Source organism: Macaca thibetana, chromosome 7, assembly GCF_024542745.1.
Source record: "Macaca thibetana thibetana isolate TM-01 chromosome 7, ASM2454274v1, whole genome shotgun sequence".
Classification (NCBI taxonomy): domain Eukaryota; kingdom Metazoa; phylum Chordata; class Mammalia; order Primates; family Cercopithecidae; genus Macaca; species Macaca thibetana.
The window spans coordinates 129,888,197-129,904,317 of NC_065584.1; the positions used below are offsets into that span (position 1 = coordinate 129,888,197).

The following is a 16,121-nucleotide window of genomic DNA, read 5'->3' on the forward strand; positions in this document are numbered from 1 at the left end:
AAATGGACAGTACTTGATCATGTAAAGCTAATTCTCTATTAAGAAAATTCCAGATTCAGTTTAAACTATACAGAAAGAACTAATGGGAAGAGGAGAAAACTAAACAGTGAATAGCACATAACAACATCACTGTTTTACCATCAAGTAGAATTGCCCCTTCAATTTCTTTTATTTCTACCTTTTTAGCAAAACTATTCTCACTTGGGTGAGAACCCATTTTTATTGGTACTTCAAAACTATTCGTAGGCAAAAGTCAGTGTCAAAAACATTTAGTAACTCAAAAGAAACAAAAGGTGAAAGTAGAGACTGACAAGAATCTCTCCGGCTTTCTCCCACTGGGCTCATCGTATTTCGTATTTCGTAAGGGACTAAAACTGACAAACTGTTTTATCACTAACACCTAAAAGCAATAAATGTGATTTGTTACCATATTATGATGAAATTTAACCAAAAAATTTTACAGATCGGATATCCTACAGTTTACAGTGACATTTATGTATATATGCCTAAAAGCTACATATAAACCTTGAATTTATTGAAAATTATTTCCAAAGAATAAATGAAGGCTGCTTTTGAAGTGCCAGGCATTTTTCTAATTACTTTACAAATATTAACTCATTTAATAATTGTAATAACTCTATTTTGAGGTAGGCACTATTATTAGCTTCCTTTTACAAATAGAAAATGGAGGCACAAAGATGTCAGGTAACTTGCCCAAGGTCAAACTGGTAGGAAGTTAGGGGGCCAGGGCTTGAGCCAAACTATTAGTCTCAGGGTCTGTTCTCTCGACGACTTCTCTTTGTTGTTTCTCATGGGTCCTTGTCAATACCAATCAAAAGTCTATAATCAGCCAGGCGCGGTGGCTCATGACTGTAATCCCAGCACTTTGGGAGGCTGCGGCGGGCGGATCACCTGAGGTCAAGAGTTCAAGACTAGCCTGGCCAACATGGTGAAACCCCATCTCTATTAAAAATACAAAACTCAGCTGGGCATGGTGGCACACGCCTGTAATCCCAGCTACTTGGGAGGCTGAGGCAGGAGAATCGCTTGAACCTGGGAGGTAGAGGTTGCCGTGAGCTGAGATCACGTCATTGCATTCCAGCCTGGGTGACAAGAGCAAAACTCCATCTCAAAAAAAAAAAAAAAAAAAAAAAAAAAAAAAAAAAAAGTCTACAATCAATAGTCCATACATAAATATAAACCAATCTAAAGCCTACAGAGGCCGGGTGCGGTGGCTCAAGCCTGTAATCCCAGCACTTTAGGAGGCCGAGATGGGCGGATCACGAGGTCAGGAGATCGAGACCATCCTGGCTAACGTGGTGAAACCCCATCTCTACTAAAAAATACAAAAAACTAGCCAGGCGAGGTGGCGGGCACCTGTAGTCCCAGCTACTCGGGAGGCTGAGGCAGGAGAATGGCGTAAACCCGGGAGGCGGAGCTTGCAGTGAGCTGAGATCTGGCCACTGCATTCCAGCCTGGGCGACAGAGCGAGACTCTGTCTCAAAAATAAATAAATAAATAAATAAAGTAGAAAACACATCCATATAACAACTAAAATGGCAATTACAGCTAAGCTATGGTTTGATATTTACTATTGTCAGATAGAGTATAAAATTTCATTCTTCAGTGTAGAAGAAATTTCCAGGAAATCTAATTTTCTGCTTCCTCGTGCAGAATGCCAAGACAATATCCTGTGTTCAATTTTTATTCAAAAGGAGCAAGGGAATATTACTTCTTTCTGAAGAGTTAAGTGGTTGTTCTCCTTCTTTAAGCTCTGACATTTTCAAACCAGAAGCTTCTATGTACTGTTATAAAGTGATCTCCTGGAGGTGGAACTCTATATAGAATCACTGCCTCCAGGTCTAGAGTTGGGTATACAGTATACTACCTATTGCATAAAAAAGGGTGGTAAGAAGCAGGATATGAACATACATATGTATTTCCTTATGTTTTCAAAAGGAAGTGCTGGAAGGATAGGCCAGAAACCAATTAAAAGGGTCTACTCCTATGGAATGGGATGGGGGGATGGAGTGGAGGGGAATGAAAGCAAGACTTCTCTGTGTTTTCTTTTAAAAAATCATTTTTGGCCAGGCACAATGGCTTATCCCTGTAATTCCAGCACTTTGGGAGGCCAAGGTGGGTGGATCACTTGAGCCCAAGAGTTTGAAACCAGCCTAGGAAAAAACATGGCAAAACCTCGTCTCTACAAAAAATACAAAAGTTAGCCAGGCATGGTGGTGCACGCCTGTGGTCCCAGTCCCAGCTACTCGAGGGGCTGAGGTGGGAGGATTGCTTGAGCCTAGGAGATCAAGGCTGCAGGGGGCTGAGATCACTCCACTGCACTCCAGTCTGGGCAACAGAGTGAGACCCACTCTCAAATAAATAAATTAATTAATAAAATAAAATTTGACTTTTGCAACATGTTTTGCATATTTACAAAATAAGTCAACAGAGAGAAAACCCATCCCTGTCCCACGCTGCCATGTCATCAAAACAAAATCAACAACAATGGTAACAAACCAAGTTTCTTGTAAGGATTCCCTCTGTAAAGTTCTTCAGGACTTGAATCTCCAAGTCTGGAATTAAAGATCACATAAGCTACCCTACTTAAGTGTGTCCAAATGTAAATATATCTCTCTCCATAGAACTTCAAGAGATTACTCTGAAGCAATGGTACTGTGGAACTCAGGGACACCAACTGCTTTGGTTTACAGCTTTATTAATCAAATTCTATGTATCTACCATTACTTCATAGAATCCAAAAATAAGTTTATCCCCTCATAGTGAATACAAAACAGCTTGAAGCTTGAGTACCTCCTTAGCTCTGGAAATACCCATCTATCTGTATCTTTAACAATTCCCTCCCTTTCATTTTTTTAGATGACTTTAAAAAATTGAGATAAAATTCATGTAACAAAATTCACCATTTTAAAATGTACAATTCAGTGGTTTTCAGTACATGTACAAGGTTATGCTGCCATCATCACTACTAATTCCAGAACATGTTCAACACCTCAAAAAGAAATACCATATGCATGAAGTGGCTACTTCTTTTTATTTTTTAAGTTATATTTTTCTGAGGTTCTTAATAGTAAGACTTGGCTGGGGGCAGTGGCTCATGCCTATATTCCCAGCACTCTGGGAGGCCGAGGCGGGTGGATCACGAAGTCAGGAGATCCAGACCACTCTGACCAACAATGTGAAGCCCTGTCTCTACTAAAAATACAAAAATTGGCTGGGTGTGGTGGCGTGTGCCTGTAGTCCCAGCTACTCAGGAGGCTGAGGCAGGAGAATCGCCTGAACTCAGGAGGCGGAGGTTGCAGTGAGCCGAGATGGCGTCACTGCACTCCAGCCTGGGGGACAGAGCGAGACTCTGTCTCAATAAATAAATACATAAATAAATAAGGCTTTGGATTTCCTAGATTGTTCTTTTATAGTTTTTAACTTTTTCACTCCAGCCTGGGGGACACAGCGAGACTGTCTCAATAAATAAACAAATAAATAAATAAATAAGGCTTTGGATTTCCTAGATTGTTCTTTTATAGTTTTTAACTTTTTCACTCCAGCCTGGGGGACAGAGCGAGACTCTGTCTCAATAAATAAACAAACAAATAAATAAATAAATAAATAAGGCTTTGGATTTCCTAGATTGTTCTTTTATAGTTTTTAACTTTTTCCTCCTGTTCCTATCACATCTTCTTGTTCTGTAGTCTGGAAGACTTTCTTGACTATATTTTCTAGTGTTTTGTTTTTTTTTTTGGTGATGGGATCTGGCTGTCACCGAGACTGGAGTGCAATGATGTGATCTCGGCTCACTGCAACCTCCACTTCCTGGGCTCAAATTATCCTCCCACCTCAGCCTCCCGAGTACCTGGGGCTACAGCGTGTGCTACCACACTCAGCTAATTTTTGTATTTTTGGTAGAGACGGGGTTTCGCCATGTTGCCCTGGCTGGTCTCAAACTTCTGGCCTCAAGCGATCCTTCTGCTTTGGCTTCCCAAAGTGCTAGGATTACAGGAGTGAGGCCTTTTTTTTTTTTTAGAGGTAGAGTCTTGCTCTGTCCCTCAGGCCTGAGTACAGTGGTACAACCACAGCTCGCTGCAGCCTCAAACTACTGGGCTCAAGCAATCCTCTTGCTTCAGCTGGGACTACAGAAACATACCACCATACCTAGCTAATTTTTAAAATTTTTGTAGAGATGGGCTCTCACTTGGTTGCCCAGGCTGGTCTTGAAGTCCTGGCTTCATGCAGTCCTCCCACCTCAGCCTCCCAAAGTGCTAGGATTACAAGTGTGAGACACTGCACCCAGCCTAGGCCTTCTGTTAAAAATAAAAATTTTGGCCAGGCACAGTGGCTCATGCCTGTTATCTCAGCACTCTGGAAGGCCAAGGCAGGAGAAACACTTGAGCCCAGGAGTTCGAAACCAACCTGGGCAAAAAAGTGAAGCTCTGTCTTTACCAAAAAATAAAAATAAAAATAAATAAGTAAATAAAATAAAATAAAATAAGATAGCAGGGCCCAGTGGCATGTGCCTATAGTCCCAACTACTTAGGATAAGCTGAGGTGGGAGGATCCCTTGAGCCCAGGAGTTTGAGGTTGCAGTAAGCTATGATGGTGCCACTGCACTACAGCCTGGGTGACAGAGTGAGACCCTGTCTCAAAAAAATAAAATAAAATAAATTTAAATTTCGGGAATGGCTGGGTGCAGTGGCTCATGCCTGTAATGCCAACCCTTTGGCAGGCCGAGGTGGGTGGATCACTTAAGGCCAGGAGTTTGAGACCAGCCTGGCCAACATGGTGAATCTCTACCTCTACTAAAACAAATACATATATATATTAGCCTGGTGTGGTGGGGCATGCCTGTGGTCCCAGCTACTTGAGAGGCTGAGGCACAAGTTGCTTGAACCCAGGAGGCGGAGGTTGCACAGTCAAGATCTCACCACTAGGCCAGGCGCAGTGGCTCACGCTTGTAATCCCAGCATTTTGGGAGGTCGAGGCGGATGAATCACGAGGTCAGGAGTTCAAGACCAGCCTGGCCAACATAGTGAAACCCCATCTCTACTAAAAATACAAAAATTAGCTGGGTGTGGTGGCACGCACCTGTAATTCCAGCTACTCCAAAGGCTGAGGTGGGAGAACTGCTTGAACCCCGGAGGCAGAGGTTACAGTGAGCTGAGACCATGCCATTGTACTCCAGCCTGGGTGACAGAGTGGGACTCTCTCAAAAAAAAGATCCCACCACTGCACTCCAGCCTGGGTGACAAAGCAAGACTCTGTCTCAAAAAGAAAAGAAAAGAAAAGAAAAAAAATAGGCTGGGCGCAGTGGCTCATGCCTGTAATTTCAACACTTTGGGAGGTCGAGACAGGCGGATCACCTAAGGTCAGGAGTTCAAGACCAGCCTGGCCAACATGATGAAGCCCTGTCTCTACTAAAAACACAAAAATTAGCCGGGTATGGTGGTCCACACCTGTAATCCCAGCTACTCCGGAGGCTGAGGCACAACAATCACTTCAACCCGGAAGGTGGAGGTTGCAGTGAGCCAAGATGGCGGCACTGCACTCCAGCCTGGGTGATAGAGTGAGACTCTCAAAAAAAAGAACTGGTATAAATAAAAAATAAATTTCAGGAATAATTTTAATTTCAAAGAGCTATTCTTGTATTTATTTTTCTAAAACATTTTACTGTTTTATTATTCTGAGCACATTAATAAGATAATTTAAAAACTTTTCTCCTGGTTCTGTTCTTTTCTTTTGAGACATTGTCTCACTCTGTTGCCCAGGCTGGAGTGCAGTGGCTGGATCTTGGCTCACTGTAAGCTCCACCTCCCAGGTTCAAGTGATTCTCCTGTCTTAGCCTCCCAGGCAGCTGGTATTACAGGTGGGCACCACCATGCCCAGCTAGGTTTTGTATTTTTAGTAGAAACAGGGTTTCACCATGTTGGCTAGGCTGGTCTCAAACTCCTGGCTTCAAGCGATCAGCCCACCTTGGCCTCCGAAAGTGCTAGAATTACAGGCGTAAACCACCGCGCCCAGCCTCTTCTGGTTCTTTAAGTTACCTCTCTTTCCTTTAGGGTTAATTTTTCTGTTAGTTTAGTTTTGATCATTTTAGTTCATGCTGCTGGTTCTTCCCACATGCTGGAAGATTCTTGGTTGTCTATTCATACTTAGGGCAGAAGGATAGGGAAACTATCCTTTGTAAAAAGGAAACGCTGGAAGGATAAGCCAGAAATGAATTGAAATAATATTTTTTGGTAGAGACAGGGTCTTCCTATGTTGCCCAGGCTGGTCTCGAACTTCTGGGCTCAAGGGATCCTTCTGCATCAGCCTCCCACAATGCTGGGATTGCAGGCATAAGCCACCATGTCCAGCCTAAAATGGTTATTAATATGGGGTGTAGGGCAGGGCAGAGAACTATATTCCTTTAGGGTGAGTAGATGGAGAACCAGGATATGAGGTGGCAGAACTCTGAATTCTAGTAAAAATAAGACTTATTTTGGAACATCAACATCCACACTAATTCTCAGTTTTCCCCAAACATTTTGTTCAGTTTTTTTTCTAGAAGAAATATCTGGTGTTTTACCTGGGGGAAAGTGTAAGCTGCCCGAGTAGAAGTAGGAGTAGGAAGGGAGGTAGGGGCATAGTGACCACTGGGAATGGCTTCCCATTTATTCAATTAATCTTCCCTGTTTTCAGCCCCAATTCTCATTTCTGCTCATCTCTGTCCCTAAGCCTTAAGATCTGTTGGGCTGGTCCAGTTCCTAGTTCAGAGTATGTTCTACACATTGCTTCTTGGCTTGTTTTCTCCTTCAACCCACTCCTATCTACTTTACAACTTCCAAAAATTTCTGGAAATTTGTTTATTGGTAACCCAATCATGTAATTCTCTTTGGTGTTTTGGTACCTCTATGTTTTTATTTTAATGGACGCTCAGAGAGACAGGAATCAAATGGTGCTGACTGGTCTACCTTCTTGGAACTTAGTACTTTTAAGGAAAGAGAAAGATTTGACTTTCTATAGAAAATTCCAGAGACACAATAGGACCAGTCAGTTCTATTGTCTCTTATTTTTACACAGTACTTATTTATGAAGAAGCAAAGTGACTATGTAGAACAAACACTAAGTACTTCTTTAATATTTAACAGAATTTTCATCATTATGGGTTCTTATATGTGTAGCATCTTCTATATTCTGTTATTGCATGTTTCTGAGGGAGTGTTTCACTGCTTTCATCAGAATTCCAAGGGGTTTATAACCTAAAAGAGTTTAAGAACCACAGGACTATATAAATGTACTCTCTCAAACAGTGTTAAAAGATTCCCATTCCATGATGATATGTTTACATTTTAGATCTTAACTGCAGGTGTTTAAATCACAAAAAAATTAATGTTTAAAAATAATTTTGAAGCTGTTTAAAAATCCCAAGGCAACCAGTAAACAAACGACTATATAATATGTTGAGAAGCAGTGGGGTTTCTTTTAGGAACACATTCTTTTTTTTTTTTTTTTTTTGAGACGGAGTCTCGCTGTGTCTCCCAGGCTGGAGTGCAGTGGCGTGATCTCGGCTCACTGCAAGCTCCGCCTCCCGGGTTCACGCCATTCTCCCGCCTCAGCCTCCCAAGTAGCTGAGACTACAGGCGCCCGCCACCACGCCCGGCTAGTTTTTTGTATTTTTAGTAGAGACGGGGTTTCACCATGTTAGCCAGGATAGTCTCGATCTCCTGACCTCGTGATCCACCCGCCTCGGCCTCCCAAAGTGCTGGGATTACAGGCTTGAGCCACTGCGCCCGGCCAGGAACACATTCTTTTTTTTTTTTTTTGAGACAGAGTCTTACTCTGCTGCCCAGAATGGAGTGGACTGGCATGATCTAGGCTCATTGCAAACTCTGCCTCCCAGGATCAAGCGGTTCTCCTGCCTCAACTTCCTGAGTAGCTGGGATTACAGGCGTGCACCACCATGCCCAGCTAATTTTTGTATTTTTAGTAGATACGGGGTTTCACCATGTTGGCCAGGCTGGTCTTGAACTCCTGATCTCAGGTGATCCACCTGCCTCGGCCTCCCAAAGTGCTGGGATTACAGACGTGAGCCATCACACCCGCCACGAACACATTCACATGCATTATGCAGTAGCTTAACAAAAGAAAAACTTCACTTGGGGCTTTAGCTCTTTTGTACAGTAGCTGAGAGTACTGAGGGCTGGGGATGCTAAATAATTTTTCAACCCAATGACCTGGATAGCTACTTGGAATATCACCATTTAGGTACAGTGTCAAATTTTGCACCAGAAGACCTAGTCACTAAGTAAGAAGTCCTAGATGCTGTGGGCCGGTCATGGTGGCTCACACCTGTAATCCCAGCACTTTGGAAGGCCAAGGTAGGAGGATGGCTTGAGCACAGGAGTTTGACATCAGCCTGGGCAAGGGATGACTCCCTTGTAGGGAGACCCTGTCTCTACAAAAAACACAAAAATTAGCCGGGCATGCTGGTGCACACTGATAGTCCCAGCTACTCGGGAGGCTGAGGTGGAAGGATCACTTGAGCCTGGAAGGTGGAGGTTGTAGTGAGCTGAGATCACACCACTGCACTCCAGCCTAGGCAACAGAGCAAGAAGATCACACCAATGCACTCCAGCCTGGGCAACAGAATAAGACTCTGTCTTAAAAGCAAAAACAAAAAACAAATACAAAGAAAACACAGGTAAAGAAACAAAAAGTTTACTGCACTCCAGCCTGGGCAACAGAGCAAGACTCTGTCTTAAAAGCAAAATCAAACAGCAAATACAAAGAAAACATAGGCAAAGAAACAAACAAAAAGTCTACAGTCTAAGATTTTTTTAGGCTAAAAAATAACAAAGAAGATGAGGAATTGATTGATATATTAGCCAGGAGCACCAGTATTCCTACAAAATGAAATTATCAGGTATTAACTCTAGTTCTTTGAGGCAAGTTTTGCTGAAGCTACTTAAATGTCAACTTTTGCATTCTGACTCTGGATAAATGTTACTTCATATAATAGTTCAGGTAATTATTTTATATATATTTTCAAAATAAGCAAAAAACTTAAAAACAGTAATACAGTAAGAAGCAGAGCTGTGTAGATCACAATGTATGATTTTAACTCTATAATTAAACTTTAATATTGTTCAAAACAGGCAAATAAAAATATGTGTGCATTTGCACACTTATGTTGATACAATGGCTGCAGTCAAGTTCAGCCACACAGTATACATTTACATGTGATAGCTCTGCTTAAAATCTAAGCCATGGTAGCTTTGGCTGAAATATCTGAAGTAAAAGGGAGAAGCTAATGCTCACGAATGGGTTAAACCCATGTGGTTTTGCTTTGTTCAATTAATTGAAAGTAAACTTTTTTCTGATGATATCTTCAGGACACAGGGAACAACGTTTGAAGATTAATGATTATCATATAATTTTATATGTGTAAACTGTTTAGCTGACTGGGCTGAATGTACCCTGGAAAAGATGTTTTTGAATAAATCTTGTTTATCTATTTTCATTTGCTTTGTTCAAACAATATATCACTGGAACGAGTTCAGTTAATCAGGGTTATAGTTCATTGTGGTTTTACTATAAAACATTATAAAACAAAAGAAATGCCAACTACCTACCTAAGCGATGAAATCCAAAGGTGAATCTTTTGGTTGGTGATTTTGATGATAGCCACAAAGCAAGCAGGGTGAGTATGATGGCGCTTAGGTCAGTTAACATATGAAGTGCATCTGTCATGATTGCTAGGCTATTTGCAATGTATCCACCTTAGAGTTACAAGTAGGAGGAAAAAACGAACAAGTTAATTTTTTTAAAAAGCAAGCAATCAAACTAGAAATATGCAATATCCTACAAAACATGAACTTCTAACTAAATCTTTGTCCCATTACAATTAAATCAAGGTATTCTGAAATTGTATTCAAAATATTCGATACAGGTACATTTTTCTGGTGAAATATCAACTTCTTTTTTTTTTTTTTTTTTTTTTTTTTTTTTTTTGAGAGGGAGTCTCACTCTGTTGCCCAGGCTGGAGTGCAGTGGTGCAATCTCTGCTCACTGCAACCTCTGCCTTCTGGGTTCAAGTGATTCTTGTGCCTCAGCCTCCTGAGTAGCTGGGACTACAGGCATGCACCACCATGCCAAGCTAATTCTTGTATTTGACAGGGTTTCACCATGTTGGTCAGGCTGGTCTCAAACTCCTGACCTCAAGTGATCCGCTCGCCTTGGCCTCCCAAGTGCTGGGATTACAGGCATGAGCCAATGTGTTCAGTCAGAATATCCATTTCTAGTAACACATTCTGCAAGGAGTCAATGACCTTTAGAAAGTTAAGAACCACAAAGCAAATATATATAGAGAGATTTTGTGTCTTGGTACTGAAGCTTTTGTTCAATTTACTAATTCTATTAGACAGTGAATTAATAACCATAATATCTAAATATTACAACAAAGCTGAAGAAAAGGACGTTCACTTGTTGAGGGGCATTTGAACATAAAATTAAAGTGAGGAAACCTACAAAATGTATGTTAGTTCGATATAAAATATGTAAAAATTACCTGATTCACTTAGCAGTATCTCTGAAGAGGGGTACAAAAGGTGGTATTGAGGATACAATTTTTGTTATTGATTTTCCAGGCATTTAATATATATATTATACATTGTTTCACTGTGTGTCTGTATTGTCCCATAACGGACAACCAATTTTCCCAGCACTACTCATTGAATAAGCTTTTATGTGTATCAGAATCACCTGGAGGGCTTGTTAAACTACAAACTGCTTAACCCCACTCCCAGAATTTCTGATTCAGTAGGTCTGGGATGGGAATGGGGATGGCACCTGAGAATGCATATTGCTAACATGCTCCCAGGTAACGCTGATGCTTCGTCTTGGAACCACACTTTGAGAATCACTGTTATAATGTACAGCAGAACTGCATGATCAGGTTAAGTGTGCTGAGCTGTGGATCCTCCTCATTCCTGGGCTGGGTGTGTAGAGACAAGAGCAGCAGGAGACTAGGGGCTGATGATCTTTTAGTCACATCCATTTACCCCAGTGTGCTCTATACAAATAGCATTTTTATGTATTCCCCAACATGAAAAAGCTGGAAAGCACCAAGAGAAGGTTGGAGGTAAACAACATGAAGCTTTGGAGTCTCAGAAAGTCTGAATGAGTTAATCTTTTTGAGCCTCAGTATACTCATCATTTTATAATGAGGATAATTCCTTAAAGCAACTCTGTCCAACAGAACTTCAAGATGATAGAAATGTTATGTTCTGTATCTGAGTTGTCCAATGGTGTAGTCACTAGTCACATGTGGCTTTTCAGCGTTTGAAAAATGGCTAGTAAGGGTGGGGCACAGTGGCTTATGCCTGTAATCCCCCCTGTTTGGGAGGCCGAGGTGAGAGGACTACATGAGCCCAGGAGTCTGAGGCTGCAGTAAGCTATAATGGCAACAGTTCACTACAGCTTGGGTGAGAAGAGTGAGACACTGACTAAAAAAAGAAAGAAAAATGGGGCCAGGTGCAGTGGTTCACGCCTGTAATCCCAACACTTTGGGAGGTTGAGGCAGGCGGATCACCTGAGCTCAGGAGTTCGAGACCAGCCTGGGCAACATGGTGAAACCCCATCTCTACCAAAAGAATAAGTAAGAAAGAAAAAGAAAAATGGTTAGTGAACCTAGAGTCAGGGTCTCGCTCTGCCGCCCAGGCAGGAATGTAGTGATGTGATCATAGCTCACTGTAGCCTCAACCTCCTGTGTTCATGTAATCTTCCCACCTCAGCCTCCTGAGTAGCTGGGACTACAGGCATGCACCACCATGCTCAGCTAATCTTTTTATCTTTTTTTTTTTTTTTTTCAGGAGATGAGGTCTTGCTATGTTGCCTAGGCTTAATTATTTAATTAACCTAAACTTAAAAAGCTACATGTTGGTGACATCAGCCAAAAAAAAAAAAAAAAAAAAAAAACACGGTAAGGACCTCTGAAAATCATCTTCACAAAAAGAATGAAAACATTGACAAAAATAGTCAAAATGAGCTTTTTCAGAACTTCGGAAGTTAGCCAAAAGCTTATACACATAGCACTTAATCAAGAAAAATAGCTGAATCTCAACAAGAACAGTTACCTTTGTGGTGTTTTAATTTGCGGTGTACCCGTTTGTTGTCCTCCAGCTCTATGGTAGCCTTGAAAACCAACAGGCCACAATCACTGTGAAAACCTCATGTTGGCAGCCACTGGAGGATACAAAATGAGTTTGGAGCTCCTTCAATGCCCCATTCCCAGAGAACTGTCATTATTTGACCTGCCTAGTCGTTCCCTAAAGGACGTGCAAGGATGCTTTTATTTGACTGGACACTTGAAGCTGGCCTTGTATGAACAGCCCCCATCTTCCCATGCTTGTCAAAAATCAGAGGCAACTAACACTGCAGCTTCCTGAGGTAGGTAATGATGGTTCCCTGTGTTCAGAAATTTCACAATGTCTACCCTGGCATGGATCTTTTTTCCCCCAATTTGCTCTTTCAATCTAGAAATTTGTGGCCAGGCACAGTGGCGCACACCTATAATCCCAGCATTTTGGGAGGCTGAGGCAGGTGGATCACCTGAGGTCGGGAGTTCGAGACCAGCCTGACCAATATGGAAAAACCCTGTCTCCACTAAAAATACAAAATTAGTCAGGTGTGGTGGCACATGCCTGTAATCCCAGCTACTTGGGAGGCTGAGACAGGAGAATTGCTTGAACCTAGGAGGCGGAAGTTGTGGGGGGCGTGGAGGTTGTGGTGAGCTGAGATTGTGCTATTGTACTCCAGCCTGGGCAACAAGAGTGAAACTCTGTCTCAAAAAAAAAAAAAAAAAAAAAAATATAGAAATGGGTATCCTCCAGTTATGGGAAAACTTCCTAAACTATAAACTATAGTGTTGAAGATTTCATCAACTTTGCTTTCTCTCTTTCTCAAACTCCTTCCTGTTATTTGGAGTTTAGACTGATATTCTAATTTTTTTTTTTTTTTTTTTTGAGACAGAGTCTCACTCTATCACCCAGGTTGGAGTACAGTGGTGCAATCTCAGCTCACTGCAACTTCCGCCTTCTGGGTTCAAGCAATTCTCCTGCCTCAGCCTCCTGAGTAGCTGGGATTGCAAGCATGTGCCACCACGCCCGGCTAATTTTTGTATTTTTAGTAGAGATGGTGTTTCATCATGTTGGCCAGGCTGGCTTGAACCCCTAACCTCAGGTGATTGCCCGCCTTGGCCTCCCAAAGTGCTAGGATTACAGGCATGAGCCACCACACCTGGCCTCTAAATTGTTTTTGCCCTTTCTCTCCAATTATACAACTTTTTGCTCAATTCTATGAGATAGTACCTTAATTCATCTTCTTTTTTTGAGACAGGGTCTTGCTCTGTTGTCCAGGCTGCAGTTCAGTGGCACAATCATGGCTCACTGTGGCCTGGACCTCCTGGGCTTAAGTGATCCTCCCACCTCAGCCTCCTTTGTAGCTGGGACTACAGGCATGTGCCACCACACCTCACTAATTTTTTATTTTTATTAGAGACAAGGTGTCACTATGTTGCCCAGGCTGGTCTTGAATTCTTGAGCTTAAGCAATCCTCCTGCCTTAGCCTCCTAAGTTGCTGGGACTATAGGAGCATGACACCATGCTTGGCTTTTTTTTTTTTTTTTTTTTTTTTTTTCTCCCAATTTTTAGTAAAGATGAAGTCTCACTATACTGCCCAGGCTGATCTCGAATTCCTGGGCTCATGTGATCTTCCCACCTCAGCCTCCCACAGTGCTGTGATTTCAGGCATGAGCCACTGCACCCAGCCCTTAATTTATCTTCTAACTTTTCTGTGGAGTTTAAAAGAAATTTCAACTATATGTTTTTACTATGCAAAAGCTCTTTTCTTTATCCTGAATTTCTTTGTTTAATTTTTTTGAGACAGGATCTCACTGTCACCCAGGCTGGAGTGCAATTGCACAAACACTGGGCTCGCCACAGTCTCAACTTCTTGGCATCAAGTGATCCTCCCACCTTAGCCTCCTAAGTAGCTGGGACCACAGATAGGCACCACCATGACCTACTATTTTTCTTTCTTTGTTTCTTGTTTTTGTAGAGACAGGGCCTTGCCATGTTGCCCAGGTTGGTCTTGAACTTCTGGGCTGAAGTGTTCCTCCTGCCTCAGCCTCCCAAAGTGCTAGTATTATAGGCATGAGCTACTGTGGCCACCCTGAATTTCTATTTTAAAGCAGTCTGTTCTTGCTTCATGGATACATGATCTTCTTTTATCTCTGAGTATACTAATTATATAATTTTACTATTATATCTGACTGGCTCTTAAATAAACTAGCTTTCCTTATTTTAGCCGCCTTCTTCACCCACACTTCCAGAGGTACCTGGTACAACCAATCTGGAGCCTACTTAGGATTTTCTAGTGCAGTAGTTCTCAGATATGGTCCCTGAATCAGCAGTGTTAGCATCTCCTGGCATCTTGTGTTTTACACACTTCCAGAGGTATTCTGGTACACTAATCTGGAGCCTACACTGCTAGGATTTTCTAGTGCAGTAGTTCTCAGATATGGTCCCTGAATCAGCAGTGTTAGCATCTCCTGGCATCTTGTGTTTTAATAAGTTCTCTACGTGATTCTGATGCACACTAAAGCTTCAGAATCACTGCTATAGTATAAACTGGGTTGGTTCTCAGCCTTCCCCACTGCTGGCTTAGGTGTATGCTTTCTTGAGTCTACTAAGTCAGTTACCTCTTTATCTGTTTCCTTTCCAGTTTCCAAAATTTTTGTAGCTATCTTTTCCTCTCCAGTTTTCCTCATATGCATGGATTTATATCTTTTTTTTTTTTTTTTTTTTTTTTTTTTTGATGGATTTCGCTTTGTTGCCCAGGCTGGAGTACAGTGGCCGGATCTCAGCTCAGTGCAAAAAAATTCTCCTGCCTCATAGCTGGGACTATAAGAGTAGAGAGGGGTTTCACCATGTTAGCCAGGATGGTATGATCTCCTGACCTCGTGATCCGCCTGTCTCAAAGTGCTGGGATGTAATCCCACCGCGCCCGGCCGGACTTTGGTATAAGAGGCCAAGGTGGCTCATGCTTGTATCCCAGCACTTTGGGAGGCAGGAGTTTTAAGACCAGCCTGTCCAACATGGTGAAACCCTGTCTCCACTAAAAATACTAAAAATTAGCTGGGTGTGGTGGTGTGCACCTGTAGTCCCAGCTACTCAGGAGGCTGAGGCAGGAGAATCACTTGAACCCAGGAGGCGGAGGCTGCAGTGAGCTGAGATGGTGCCACTGCACTCCAGCCTGAGTGACAGAGCGAGACTCCATTAAAAAAAAATCCCCTGATTGTATAAGAGAGGCATCAGGAACAAGCAAAATTAGATGCATGAGTTCAATTTGCCATCTTTACCTGGAAGGTTATATTCACTCTCAATTAAGCATTTTCATTTTCAATAAAAATGCAATTGTAACTCTGTTACCAAATCCAAAGGATATTTTAGTTCTCATCTAATTAGGCCTCTCAACAGTTTCAACCTATTTATTTCCACTTTGAAATACTTTTTTTTTTTTTTTTTTTTTTTGAGACGGAGTCTCGCTCTGTGGCCCAGGCTGGAGTGCAGTGGCCGGATCTCAGCTCACTGCAAGCTCCACCTCCCGGGTTTACGCCATTCTCCTGCCTCAGCCTCCTGAGTAGCTGGGACTACAGGCGCCCACCACCTCGCCCGGCTAGTTTTTTGTATTTTTTAGTAGAGACGGGGTTTCACCGTGTTAGCCAGGATGGTCTCGATCTCCTGATCTCGTGATCTCCTGACCTCGGCCTCCCAAAGAGCTGGGATTACAGGCTTGAGCCACCGTGCCTGACACCAATACTCTCTTTTTAAAAAAAAAAAAATTTTGGAACACCTTTTTCCCTCTGCCTGACTTCTAAAGTTGGGAGTTCCTAGAGACTTGAGCTCTCCAGGTAATTTTACCTATTCCTACGGCATTATATACGTATCTCTCTCTACCTTGACCTCTCTTCTAACCACAGACTCATGCTCTTGCTTCCAAGAATATACACTCCAGTCCATTCTTTTTTTTTTTTTTTTGAGATGGAGTTTTGCTCTTGTTGCCCAGGC

The 16,121-nt window shown here is 42.2% G+C and overlaps 1 protein-coding gene across 1 annotated transcript in view; it reads right to left on the bottom strand.

Annotated features, from left to right (window-relative positions):
• Positions 1–16,121, bottom strand: part of SLC30A4 (solute carrier family 30 member 4) — a 45,299-nt gene that overhangs the window by 24,370 nt on the left and 4,808 nt on the right. Inside the window, exon 2 of the mRNA XM_050797872.1 lies at positions 9,627–9,773. Coding sequence (XP_050653829.1) covers positions 9,627–9,773 — 147 coding nt within the window. The remainder of the gene's footprint in view (positions 1–9,626; positions 9,774–16,121) is intronic.